The sequence below is a fragment of the Diaporthe citri genome (assembly GCF_014595645.1).
Source record: "Diaporthe citri strain NFHF-8-4 chromosome Unknown scaffold_7, whole genome shotgun sequence".
Taxonomy (NCBI): Eukaryota; Fungi; Ascomycota; class Sordariomycetes; order Diaporthales; family Diaporthaceae; genus Diaporthe; species Diaporthe citri.
Window position 1 is genome coordinate 1,305,036 of NW_025064852.1, and position 13,144 is coordinate 1,318,179.

At 55.1% G+C, this 13,144-nt stretch overlaps 3 protein-coding genes across 3 annotated transcripts; 2 read left to right on the top strand and 1 right to left on the bottom strand.

Moving 5' to 3' along the window:
• Window positions 1-1,791: 1,791 nt before the first annotated feature.
• On the bottom strand, window positions 1,792-3,519 carry INS49_013594 (uncharacterized protein; the record flags this gene model as incomplete). Its single annotated transcript, XM_043174291.1, has 2 exons — window positions 1,792-3,314; window positions 3,375-3,519. 2 exons carry the CDS (start codon window positions 3,517-3,519, stop codon window positions 1,792-1,794), a joined length of 1,668 nt encoding a protein of 555 aa, XP_043021236.1.
• A 1,101-nt stretch (window positions 3,520-4,620) lies between these two features.
• INS49_013595 (uncharacterized protein) lies at window positions 4,621-6,061 on the top strand (the record flags this gene model as incomplete). The annotated part of the gene is made up of 2 exons (XM_043174292.1): window positions 4,621-4,705; window positions 4,761-6,061. The coding sequence occupies 2 exons, from the start codon at window positions 4,621-4,623 to the stop codon at window positions 6,059-6,061; spliced, it is 1,386 nt and encodes a 461-aa protein (XP_043021237.1).
• Window positions 6,062-9,595: 3,534 nt separating this feature from the next.
• Window positions 9,596-12,767, top strand: INS49_013596 (uncharacterized protein; the record flags this gene model as incomplete). Its single annotated transcript, XM_043174293.1, has 3 exons — window positions 9,596-11,222; window positions 11,279-12,372; window positions 12,735-12,767. The coding sequence occupies 3 exons, from the start codon at window positions 9,596-9,598 to the stop codon at window positions 12,765-12,767; spliced, it is 2,754 nt and encodes a 917-aa protein (XP_043021238.1).
• Between the last annotated feature and the right edge of the window lie 377 nt (window positions 12,768-13,144).

Here is a 13,144-nt window from a genome sequence, read left to right on the forward strand (position 1 = left end):
CCGCAGCCGTAGGAAGGTGCGTAACTTTCCGCCCTGTCCAGAGTGCCTCGGGAGCCGGATATCATATGCCATGCCCGCCAGTACCAGCGTGGTGTGTAGGGATATGGGCTGATCATTAGATAGCAGTTCGACCAAATACCAGATCTCAGGGAAGGGTGTCTCCCCCCCCCCCCCCCCCCCCCTCGCACTCGCATGGCAGACTAGGCGTCCACCCTAGGCTTCCATAACCAATCAGTAACATGATCTGCGACCCCTGGAATCTAGGCACCCTCATGGATCTCAGAATTTGTTCCACCCTTTAGCCGGACTACATGCGCTTATCTTGGCAACCTAATAACATGGCCTTATAGTTAACCAAGGAATGATGTTCAGAGATTTCCTCAGATGTGTCAATCATATCAGAGACGTCTTACTTTCTCCGGTCTTGACAGAAATCGGAGCGAAGTCTGATGTTTGCAAACTGCCTATTCGGCTCCAGGCTATGGGGAACCGTCGGCGATACCTACCACGTAAGCCCGCTGGCCTCACATTTCCTGCCTCTTTGTTCTCTACCCTTGGGATGGGCGGCAATCGGTGTACTTTTTCTCTCTGGTATTACGAATATACGAAACCGAGACATGTTCGATTTAAACTCCAAAGCAACTGATGTCTTGCCTTGGATGGAAGAAACCCCACAAGTGCGGAAGCATGTTTTCCCAGCGTCTCTGCTGCAACCGCCGATGTGCTTGACCTCTCATGTGCCGCGTTCCGCCAGATACATGCGTTTTTGTATCTTTGCGCTGTTGGGCTGAGACTTGACAGTGCAGATCTTTGACAACCGTTGGACTCGATGCTACCTGGGCCAAGGGTGACCATCGGAATTATCTCCCTTTCCAGCCATCCGTGTACCCAAAGGCCCTGCGAGAGCGCCCGAGGTACGGACGCCTGGGTCGTCCCAACGCTGCGAGTGCGGCCGCCCCATTGGCCCTGCCGTCAGCCGCATCGCCCAGCCCAGGCCCCAGAACGCCCGGTGCTGAATCATATCTCAGATCTCGCAGCCTGCTGGGAGGGTCTGTGTAAGCAACGGCCTGATCTGAACCTTGGCGCGAAAGGCTCCGTGGGTCTGGTCCGCTTTGTCAGTCAGCTTTCAAACTTGGTCGAATATTCCGAGTGAGCCAAATGGCCTGAGACGGCGTCCGCAGTTGGCCGATCGCTCGATCTATCTGGGGGAATTCCTTCGCTCTTTCTTCGCTCCCCGTTGACTGAGTTGTGTTCTTTGACACAGCACCGGCTGCGAGAGCATCAGGCCATGCGTTGGGCGCCCCCGGTGTTATTGTTGCCCATGGCATGAGCCGGACAAATAGGTGTCAACATGGCACGGGGCAAACAAACAACCATCGTCGATCGATTGCTATTCCGCAAGAGAATCTGCCTTTCTATGGACCCACAGTGTCCGTCCCCAATGCTGCACAGAAGAACCCACGAGACTGATACTCTGGACGCCACCAAACACCAAAACCATCGTGCCCTGAACTCCGAAGCATCCATACGGCCAATTCCGCCCCGCCCCACGCCACACAGAACATATCCCACAGAAACTCCAGGTGAGAAGCTTACACCAGTGCCGACCTCACAGTGGCGCCGCGCGCTCAGGTCCTATCCAGATGTCCATCGTCAGCCCCCAGCGCCAAGAAGGAGGCGACGAGCCATGCCCGCCGCGCTCCCGGACCAGGCGCATGCTGTCACCACCGTACTCGGCTCAACTAACTCACTCACTCACTCACTCACTGACTGCATGAGGACTACAGTAACCTAAGCCTCACTCCTCGGTGGCCACTTAACCCTCCTCTCAGCGCGCACGTACAGATTCGTGGGGCGGATGAGCTGGAACATGGGGTCATAGTCGACAGCGCCCTCGGTCGCCAGGCTGAACTCGTACCGCCAGACGAGCTTGCACAGGAAGATGCGCACCTCCTGCAGGGCAAAGTTGAACCCGATGCACCCGCGCGGGCCCGTGGCAAAGGGGATGTAGCTGTTGTTGGGCTTGTTGCGCACGCGGTCCGAGCCCCAGCGGTCCGGGTCGAAGGAGGCCGGGTCGCCCCAGATGGCCGGGTTGTTGTGGATGTGGTGCAGGGCCGGGATGACGATGGCGTCCTTGGGGACCTTGTAGCCGCCCGGCAGCACGAGGTCGCACCTCGCCGTGCGCGCCGGCTGGTAGGACGGGTTGTGGCGCCGCTGCGTCTCCTTGATGAAGTGGTCGAGGAAGGGCAGCTGCGCCGTCAGGTCGGCCGTCACCTCGGTCTCGTCGGTGAAGCCGTTGTCGACGAGCTCCTGCACGAGGCGCTCCTGCATGCCCGGGTAGTTGACCATGCCGTAGATGAGCCACGACAGCAGGGAGCTGGTCGTGGTGAAGCCGGCGCCCGTGGCGACCACCAGCGGCTCCAGGACGCGGTTGGCGGGGATCTTGTTGCCCTTGTTGTCGGTGGCGCGCAGCACGTAGTCCACCATGTTGTTCGCCTTGAGCGCCGCCTCCTGCAGGTCCAGGTCCTCGACGCCCCTCGACGCCCCCGCAATGACCTCCTCGATCATGACCCTCATGCGCTCCTTCGCATCATATAGCCTCTTGGGGTCGCCAAATGGGAGGTGGGCGTACCAGCTGCCCATTGACGTGATCTTCTTGTTCAGCTCGAGGGATGTCGCCATGAGGATCACCATCTCGTGCGGTGGCGCGTCTACCGAGGAGAAGTGGTTGAAGTCCATGCCGAGGATGAGCTTGCCGACGGCCTGTGATCCCAGCTTCAGCATGTACGAGTACACGTTCCATGCCTCATCTCGATCGGCCAGCTCGTCAAAGACCTTGAAAGCGTCCTCGACGGTCTGGTTCATGGTTGGGGCGTAGTGACGCACGGCCTTTGGCCCAAAGAATGGCGGGAGGAACTTGTGTGCGACTTTCCATTCCTCCGTGTCCGTGTCACCCAGGAAGACACCTGCCTCATTGTTCTTGATGGGATACAGGGGGTGGCCCGGAATAATGTCTTTTGTGAAAAAGTCATTTTCTGAGAAGAAGATACCTGCCAGGGTTGGGTCGTTTGTGAGGTAAGTGGCGCTGCCCATGTTGTTGGTCTTGAAAAGAGGGCCGTATTTCTCAAAAAGTCGCTGGTGGTTCCCCAGGTGGTCGGGGTAGATCTCAAAGTAGTTGCCGACATATGGCAGACCCTTAGGCCCTTGAACCTCGCGCACTCCACGTCCGTCAATAGTGATGGCGACCGGGCCTTGGGCATCTAGCACTTCTCCCACCGATGAATAAGCCTCGCGGTCGTTCACAAAACCAATGCCTGGCGACGATAGTCAGTATTCAGTAGCCAGAAAACAAATTACTGCCGGTGCATGCATACCTTTGGCTCCGACAATGGCAAAATTTGATGCAATTAAGTGCCTGAGTTCGTCCTCGTCTACTGCTGATGGAACCTCGATCTCTCGTGCGGTGGAGACATCTTCGCCTAGCAGATAGAACTGCTTGGTTGCAAAGTCGGGTCTCATCTTGACTGATAGTAGCGCTGCGGTTGTCTGAATGGGAATCAAAGCGAACTTGGATGAGGGCAGCCCAATTGTCTAAATGACTGAGAGGATATTATTTTTGATGACCTGATACAATAACAGTACGCATATGCCAAGTGCTCAAGAACATTGGGAGCGGCGATATATAAATGAGTCTGGGCTGGACGCGGTCGCTTCATTATCGGCGGTCAGGGGCTGCCTCCGCTGCCGAACCATGACAGCATTCCGGAATCCCCATAGCTGCAGGCATGCGTATCTTTGGCGTGCAGAGCCGAACCTGCCAGGCTAAAGCCCGCGAGCGGCATTATTAATCCCAGAATGCCCACTTGCCGAGGCGTGCAGGGCCGGTACGGATCACTCCTCGCGAGAAGAAGCGAGTCGAGCCCTGCCAGGTGTCGCCGGTGTGGTGGACCCGGGCAGGGCGAGATTCACGCAATGCGTGGACGTGCTGCTGAAAAGAACCATTGAGAAATTTTCAGTGGAGTCGTGCAACGCTACCTAGGTTATCTTAGGGACCCTTGCCGTGCCCATCCAGTTGCCTCGGCTCGCCGGGGCTGGAGAGCAAAATGATGCCCGAGTGCGCGAGGAACGTCACGCCACACGACTTGGAACTTGGTGCGGTAAGTTGGTGCGGTAAGCTCGCGTCATGACGCAGGACCGACGCGCAAGGTGCGAGGCCCGAATGGCACAGAGGCGATCCCGGCCAGTAAACTCATCGGGATTGGCAAACCCTGGAATTGGTCCCCTTTGACAGCTTGTCTCGCGGCTCTGGATGCTTCCGGATCTGGCCGGCGCCTCGGCAGATCGATCTGTAGGGTTGCAATCAAGCTTACAGAGCCTCGGCGTTCCACTCTAAAATCGAAAGGTTCATCCCTGACTAGTTTTTGAGGGTCCGATACGCGCAGTCCGGTTCAGACAGGGAAGGGGACCGCTTAGTGTATTATATTCAGCTTCCATTTATATACAAGCCCGCCGCCAGTACCCATCATAAAAACTGATAGCGTACTGTGGATATCCCCTGTCTGGAGAATCATTCCTTCCCAAAGTCTTTTTCGTATCTCACTTTGGAACACTCTGTACAAAATGTCTGCAGACACAGAATACACGGCCAAGGAGGTCGCAGCCCATCGGGAGAAGGACGATGCCTGGATGGTCATTAATGGCGAGGGTGAGTAGCTTCAATGCGAAGACATGAAAATGGCCAGCTAACAAGTGACGTATAGTCTATGACCTCACCAAATATCTGGAAGAGCATCCGGGAGGCTCCGAAATTCTGATTGAAGCCGCCGGCACAGACGCAACTGAGGCCTTCGACAACGCCGGCCACTCTGAAGACGCATTCGAGATCATGGCGGACTTCCGCGTTGGCAAGCTAAAGGGCGCCGGCAAGGCATCAGCACCCAAGCCCGTCCGTGTGACGCTCCAGACACCGCCAGCTTCAAAAAAGTCGGGCAGCAGCGCATCGACAGCAGTCGGCGGCGCGGTCGTGTCCCTTGGTGCTCTGGCCGGTGCCACACTCGGCCTGCGGAGGATGGACCTGTCAGCACTGTCAAGTCTCCTCAAGCTCAGACAGATCGAGGGCCCAAGAAGCGGGGGCGGCCTTGGTTTTGTCGAAGGCTTCATCATCGCGTCGGCACTTGCGCTCGTCGCGGGAGGGGTCGCAGTCAGGAGGTTCTCTCAGCTGCTCGACATGGAGGCTGGCGCGCTCCACCACGCACCACACAAGAAGATGCCAAGGGTAGCAAAGGCGGACCCATTATCGCAGCGCGGCTTCCTGGACCCACAAACGTACTACCCTCTGCCTCTGATCGAGAAGGAGCTCGTCACACCAAACGTCTACAGACTTGTCTTTGAGCTGCCAACTCCCGACACCGTCCTGGGCTTGCCCATCGGCCAGCACGTGGCCATCAAGACAACAATAGACGGCGCAACCGTCCAGCGGTCCTATACACCCGTGTCTAATAACTTAGATAGGGGCATCTTGGAGCTTGTTATCAAGGTGTACGACGACGGGCAGCTGACCGGGAAGTACCTGAAGCACCTGTCCCTCGGCGACGAGGTCATGTTCCGCGGGCCCAAGGGCGCCATGCGGTACAAGAGGGGCCTGTGCAAGAAGATCGGCATGCTGGCAGGAGGCACCGGCATAACGCCCATGTACCAGCTGATCCGCGCCATCTGCGAGGACGAGAGGGACACCACCGAGGTCAGCCTGATATACGCCAACCGGACCGAGGACGACATCCTGCTGCGCAAGGACCTCGAGTCCTTTGCCAGGCGGTACCCCAAGAACTTCAAGATGTTCTACCTGCTCGACCAGCCCCCCGAGAACTGGGCGTACGGCACGGGGTACGTGACGAAGGAGCTCATGGCGGATAAGTTCCCCGATCCCAAGGAGGATGGCTCCAGGGTCATGCTGTGTGGGCCGCCTGGGATGGTCAACGCCGCGAAGAAGGGATTGGTGGATTTGGGATACGAAAAGCCAGGGGCGTCATCCAAGATCACGGACCAGGTCTTCTGCTTCTAGACTGGTGCAGCTTGTAGTTGAGCACCTGAGCATGAGGGCGTTGTCTTTCGGCACAAGAGCATTTATTCTGTGGTGCAGGTGGGAGGAGGGTTTGTTTTGGGTTGGGGAAAATTAGAAGTATGATTGGGCGTCCTCGTATCTTCAAAGGGAGTGTTGCATTAGCTGGCGTCTAGAGGCGGGTTACAATTATTCGTAAGGTTAGACCAGTATTGGAGTTGTGTGATACACTACCCACCTACCTATATTGGGAATCATATTCTCTCGCACTACACTTCCAGGATGTCCGGGTACATAACCGTCGCCTGTCTCGTCTACGGAGATAAATCCGAACAGCATAAGGCCAGATCGGCCAAGCCTCCATCCCTCCCGCGGGATCGGGGTCCAAATCGTGTGCGATATGTTTGGGTGAACTTCGGCAACCCAGCCACACAGACGCTCGGGGAGAAAGTTGGACGGGCGGATATCTCAGCGCATGCGCTGACAAGGAACTGTGCATGCAGCACACAATAGCTGATCACCCTAGAGTATATGGGCGTCAAGAGTAGATGAAGGGTGCATTGGACCACACGCCGATACCACGTGGATGCATGTGCCGCGTTTTCCGACTCAGTGGTCTGCATGTCGATCACGCCGCAGCACATTGGGGGCCACACACATTCGTATCCGGGACCAGTAACGCATCTCGCAACATAAACTTTAAGGGGCACACGCCTGAATACCTTTTGCTTTTTTATCATGACTGACGACACATGCTGTGATCTTCCGCAGATTACCCGTCGCTAGGCTTCCGTCATCGAGCCTAGGAATAAGGTTATTTAACGTCGTGTCTGTGCTAGCCCTACCGGGAACAATGGCTTTATTGGGGAGTCTCCGACAGAAGTAGGCCATACCATTATTAAAATACAGTACGACACTGCCGATAATAAGTCGAACACAAATTGTTTTGTCCTGATTGCGGGCTAGCTACTTCCCCAACGCAAGAAATTCATTGAACCCTACGTTCGCAAATTATTCCTGCCTGTGTGTTAGCAAGACCGAGTCCACAAATTCAGCGTCCTTTTCCCATGAGATAACCCAAAGAATAGTAGGTATCATGGTGAGGCTCAGAATAAGTTTCGGGAAGAATAATCTGTGACTGTAAGTACCCGGGACTTGCACGGCCTTCGGTTATAGCGGGCCAGATGATACTCCAAGTCCCCGAAGCATCGAACCCCTGCGACTCACATGAGACAGATATTACCCGCCTAACAAGATATGCGCAGTAGACACCTGGTCAACACCATCCCCGAAACCAGCAACAAGGAGCCCTGGATGCAGGCCGCACATGCATTCTTTGAACAAATGGCAAGAGCTGGAAGGTGTAGATAAGGTTTGCGCGGTTGGCGTCTGTGTCAGCTTTACAGGATCACCTCTAGCAAAACGACCAACCAAGCAATCGCCAAGCAAGCACACGCACACCCACATCCCGCGACGCGGCTGACAGCAGCGGGAAGCTAAACAAACCTGCTAGACTTTTCGCCCAGAGCAGATCTTCCATCTGATACTTCCGAGGAATACGCGGTGCACACCACAAGCTCCCGCCCTTGGGTGCGCCTTCCGCCCCTCCACGGCTCTGAACAGAAACATATGGATTAATTCCGGGGAATCGGCGTCTGTTGTAGGAGGCCAGGTTTGGTACCGACTACATGATATTGGAAGCCTGGACATGTATCTTGGGCCGAAGTACCGAGTGGAGATGTTTTTAATGATCGTGTCTAAGTTCGTATGTCGCGTAGCTATGTAGTGTTGTTGCATATCTAATTATGCAGTCAAACCACTGAAAGTCTACCACTAATCAAGCGTAATATGCCCGGCTCATCTATTCCGGAGGCATAATAAGGTGACGCATTTTTGTCAACGAAGTCGTTGCCTTGATAGCTGTCGACGGAGGACCTCGCAACCAGAGGTTGAAATTTCCAAAGTATGTCATGAACGGCTCTTGCTCATGGTACCAATCTTGATGTTGTTCAAGACATAATTGGGCCATTGTCTGGGCATCGATGTGGCACAACGTCGGAAGTGATTTCGCAAGCCGGAAATTCTGGGCATGTGTGTCATGGAATGAACGAGGCAAGCGTGGAAATTTAAATAGACTCAGTAATTCTCAATGCCAATGTCTTGACCTGAACACACCCCCGTCGGTATTTGGACATCAGTATAGGCGAGCGAGGGCCGGCCTATAATGCGTTGTCGACGTACCTAGGCATACACGTACGGCGCAGAGATGCATCACAGGCTGTCAAATTCAGTTTGTTGTCCTACAGTTATCCCCTAATAAGCCAGAAACTCCTTTGACTGACTTTACAGCGGCACTTTCTGAAGGTGTTGGTCTGTATTATTGCCGCCAAGACTTTTAGTCAAACTTTTGCACTGTCAAGGCCCTTGAGAGCAAAGTCCAGAGATGTACAATAAGCAATCATCGACCAGGTCAATTCACAGCTATCAAATGAGGTAATTTGAGATTTCAAATGATTTTCTCAGACAAATGCTGAGCCTAAGTCGCGCCGCCTTTGAAGAAGTCGTAGGTCACCCAGTGGCTCCAAAGGACCAGCTCGCGCAGGCTGTTCCTCGCTCTGATATCCAAGGGCGCGCTCGGCACAAACCTTTTTCATCCATGAAAAGTGGTAAAAAGCCCGTACATACTGTTTTGATGAGGAAATGCGTTCTTTGGTTGACGCCAGTGGTTGACCTTTTCCGGGTGCTTGTGTTTAGCATCAGCGGATATGGTCAAATTAATGGCAACGTCGTGTGAGATGTCAGCAGCACATGAAAAGTGAAGTTGACTGGAGAATTAGTATGTAATATTAGCATGTAGTCATTTTAAAAGTGTTGAGAAGACTTTGCTTGGGCACAGAGCAAACATAAATGTACTGCAACCTCCTAGCCCTGGCATCTTGGTCCGTCATATTTTGATCACATGAATCTCAGCAAACCTGCCTGTGGAGAGTGTGAAAGGCATCAATGCGAGTATATATTTCTCAAAAATACGCACCTGAGGCTTTCACAACATCCCATTGCCTGATCACACCCCCGTCGTCAACAACGAACTTGTTTCGAGTTGCATAGCCACAACTGCAAATGAGACAACTATGAGCACATGTTCCAGGATGGAAACCAGGCCCAAGTCACCAAATACTCCTCTTTTGCCTAGAGTGGGAATGATACCTTGGCCTGAGTCACACTACGTGGCATCGTGCAAGGCCTCCGACCCACAGTACACGTATTGAACAGTTGCAGAGATATGCACAGCTGAGGCGTAGCATTAGGCAGAACCCCCAGCCATGCGGCTTAAAAAGTGGGTACTAACAATATGAACTCACTTGCAGTCAGCAAGCCGTTCATCACGTATTAATTAATGTTGTCCAAACCACTGCAATAATACTGATGGGTGTGCATCCCTCTCTGACCTCATCGATCATTTGACCATATCTCACGTACCGCCATCCGCCAGCGCTACAGTAGATCTGTAGGAGCACTCTCGTCACGGCTGCCAAAATGTCTCAATCTAACCAGGAAGGGCTGTTCAAGGAGTCACTGAGCCGATACCATCTCCCAGCCTGGTTTCTGGAGCGCAATGTCAAGACCTCTTCTGATCTGGAAGGCTCTGTTTCTATCTGCCAATGCCAAGGTTGTGGAAACTACAAGAAACTCTACGAGGATGAGGAGACAGAAGGTCAAGCCCTTGGAAGCGAATCCACTGCGGATGACCCCAAACCAGAGGAAGAATCACACACCAGCACTGAAAAGCACGACTACAACTGTGAAGACGCCATATCCTACGCGAAGTTCTCAGAGCTACGCGATATGGTGGCCACGAACATGCTTTGGCGGCATATGCGGCCCCAAGACTCATCCGTTCTGCTTCGCCGCTGCGCGGTATCGGGGTGCAGTACCTGCCCGATGGAGCCCGTGCACATGGACGAAATCGTTGAGCAAGTAGCCAAGTCATTAGGCATGGGGTTGGTGTTGCTCAGTTTTGAGGATCTGGAGGAGTTGGGCAGTGATTTTCACACCCAGGACAGGGGATTTGCTGTCAGCGGGGGTGTGAAAAAGACAGCAGAAGAAGAGTCTACTGAGACAAAGGAGAAGAATCCCTCGAAAACGGAAATTTCGGCCGGAGAAGACACAACAACTGAAGCCGGTTCCGATAAGGTTGTGGACAATAACGCGAAGGGAACATCCGATGAAGTCACGACACCAAAAGAGCCCATCAAAGACGAATGGAAGGCAAACTGGTCAGATGGAGCAACGTTCACAGATCACTTCTTCGCGGCAAAGTCTAAGAAATGGCAGGATGAAGCAAACTTCTCATACTCAGCATGGCGAGACCGTGCCAAGGAGTCATATGCCGCAATCCTTGACGGTGCCTTAAACAAAGTGGGCCAGGGAAGCAAAGCTCAGTATGAATCCGAAGGACAAGACTCTGTGGCCTCGAATTCACGAGGCTTGGTGGTCCACTTCGTCGACTGTGACCACTCCGGTTCGAGTCTGGAGTACCGACAAAAGAGGAGGGTCCTAGTCAGGCTCGGGGAGCTCGTCCAGGAGAGGCGTGAGAAGGGCCAGGACGTGGTGCTGGTTATCTCGTCCAGGACGCTGGAGCCAGGAGAGAAACTGTGCCAAAAGGCAGGCGTGTCGACACTCTCGGGTGTGACTCTGTCCATCGTCAATCACTCCCAGCAAAATTCCGAGAAAAGAGATCTCCAACGCAAGGGAGCCATCAACACTCGGCGTCTCAGATGGATCTTGGAGAGTGGCATGGCCCCGCCATCCAGCGCCCGTCCCGAAATCGACTGGTTGCAGAGTGCTACTGGCGGCGACCTCGCGCGGTATGGGCAGGAAATGTGGTCTGTCAACGATATTCACCGCGCCGCTGGACAGATACTGGCCAGAGCGTGGATCAGGCCTCAGCCTGTGATAACATCAAAGCATGTCGACTCTGTATTGAAAAGACTAGGTCTGCTCAAGATTGCCAAGGCGGCTGAAAAGACCGAGGCGAAGGAGGACTCGGGAGATCCTGAGACGAAAGGTGATGATGCAGTTGAGGAAGCTGAAAAGGATCCATTGGATGGCATCAAGCTGGATGACCATGAAGAGAGATTCCGTGACTGTGCCATCAAACCAAGTACGTTAAACCCACACTTCTGTTGCCTTTCTTCGCTAATCAGTATACCTACACAGGAGACCTCAACGTCTCATGGGACGACGTCATCCTCGACCAAGACATAAAAGAGGTGATCCAGAACCTAGTCCCCTCCTCCAAGCTCGAAGTGGAAGCATCCTCCGACTTCCTCCTCTCGCAGCTGCGCATCCGCGGCTGCCTGCTCTACGGGCCCCCAGGCACAGGCAAGACGCACCTCTGCCGCGCGATCGCGTCGGCCTCGGGCTCGCGCATGCTCTCGATCGACTACGCGACGACCCAGTCGAGCATGGTCGGCAAGGCCGAGAAGTACATCCGCGCCGCCTTCTCGCTCGCGACAAAGATGCACCCCTGCGTGCTCTTCATCGACGAGGCCGACGCGCTCTTCTACCGGCGCAGCTCCCGCGAGAGGAGCTGGGAGCGCTCGGCGACGACGCAGTTCCTCGTCGAGATGGAAGGGCTCGCGCGGAACCCCAACGCCCCGCTCGTCGTCGTCGCCACCAACCGGCCCTGGGACCTGGACGAGGCCTTCCTGCGGCGCCTGCCGCAGAAATTCTGCATCGGGCTGCCGGGCCGCGACTCGCGCGCCGCCATCCTCCGCCTGTTCCTGAAGGACAGCGACCTCGACCCGGCCGTCGACGTCGACGGCATCGCGGACGCTACCAAGGGTTACTCCGGCTCCGACCTCCGCAGCCTCTGCGCCGAGGCCGCGCTGGTCTGGAAGATCGAGCAGGTCAAGCTCGACGCCCTGTGCGGCGGCGTGTCCCCCGCGCTCGCCACCGCGCGCGGGGGGCCCAAGAGGCTGCGCCTCGACGTGGACCACTTCGCCGCCGCGTTCGAGAAGATGCAGCCCAGCAGGGCCCGGGACACGGCCGACGAGCTGGCGCGCTTCTCGCGCCGGTACAATCCCGTCCAGGGCGAGCTCGGGAAGGGCAACGGCGGCAAGAGGTACGTCTTCAACGGCGCCAGGGGGAAGAACGAGGCGTTCAGCGTGCGCGAGCTGATCTCGCGGCCCGCGCCGCCTGAGGAGGCCTCGCCTGCCAACATGCAGCTCGTTGTCTGGCGCAGCGCGGAGGATGTGTTGTTCCCGGGTAGAGCGACCATCGAGACGAGCGAGACGTCCTCTCCATGTCCAGTGAGTACTAGTACAGAAGAGCAGAGAAGCGAAGAGAGAACAGCAACCCTTGCTGAGGACGAGTGGTCTGAAGACCCAGAGAGCGGGCTGACAGAGCCGAAGGCCCAAAGTGCGGAGGTGGCTCCTTGCTCTGAGTTCGACATCGAGAAGGCGGATTCAGCTCCGGATCATCAGGATTTGTGTACTCCAGATACGACATCCACAGCTTGCGAGGCGATAAGCGAAAGGGAGGGGCCTGAGTCAACAGGCTCGGATCTATTGAGGACGGGACTGTTGGCTCCTGAAGCCCCAAAGATAAACTCTGGAGCTGATGTGGACTTGGTGCCCTTGCTAGTCACATTGGCAGCTGTCTTCTGGTACAGTTAGTGACAAAGGGTGCCGAGGCATTCTCCTGACTGGTGGACACTGGAGCGCTCAGGAGCTTGGGTGCGAGTGTATATCTCTTATTCGTGAAGCCCTGGAGGCACGTTATAGTGGCGTTCACCAGTATTTGCATGTATCGCATGGCATAAAATAGCGTGGCGAGAGTCATTCAACACTGGTCAATGAAATCAGTTGATGGATGTAAATGCTAGTGTCTCGCATTGGGCTTGTCTGGTCCCAAGTGATGACCGCAATGCAAATGCAATACATGCTTCGCAATGATATATGCACTTTTAGGATACCTGAACCGAACACCGACCGTGTTATGAGTGACCAACCACACAAACTCAACCGGGGACTACCGCACAAACTGTACCAGGCAGCAGAGATAGCCCGTTTTGTCCAAGTC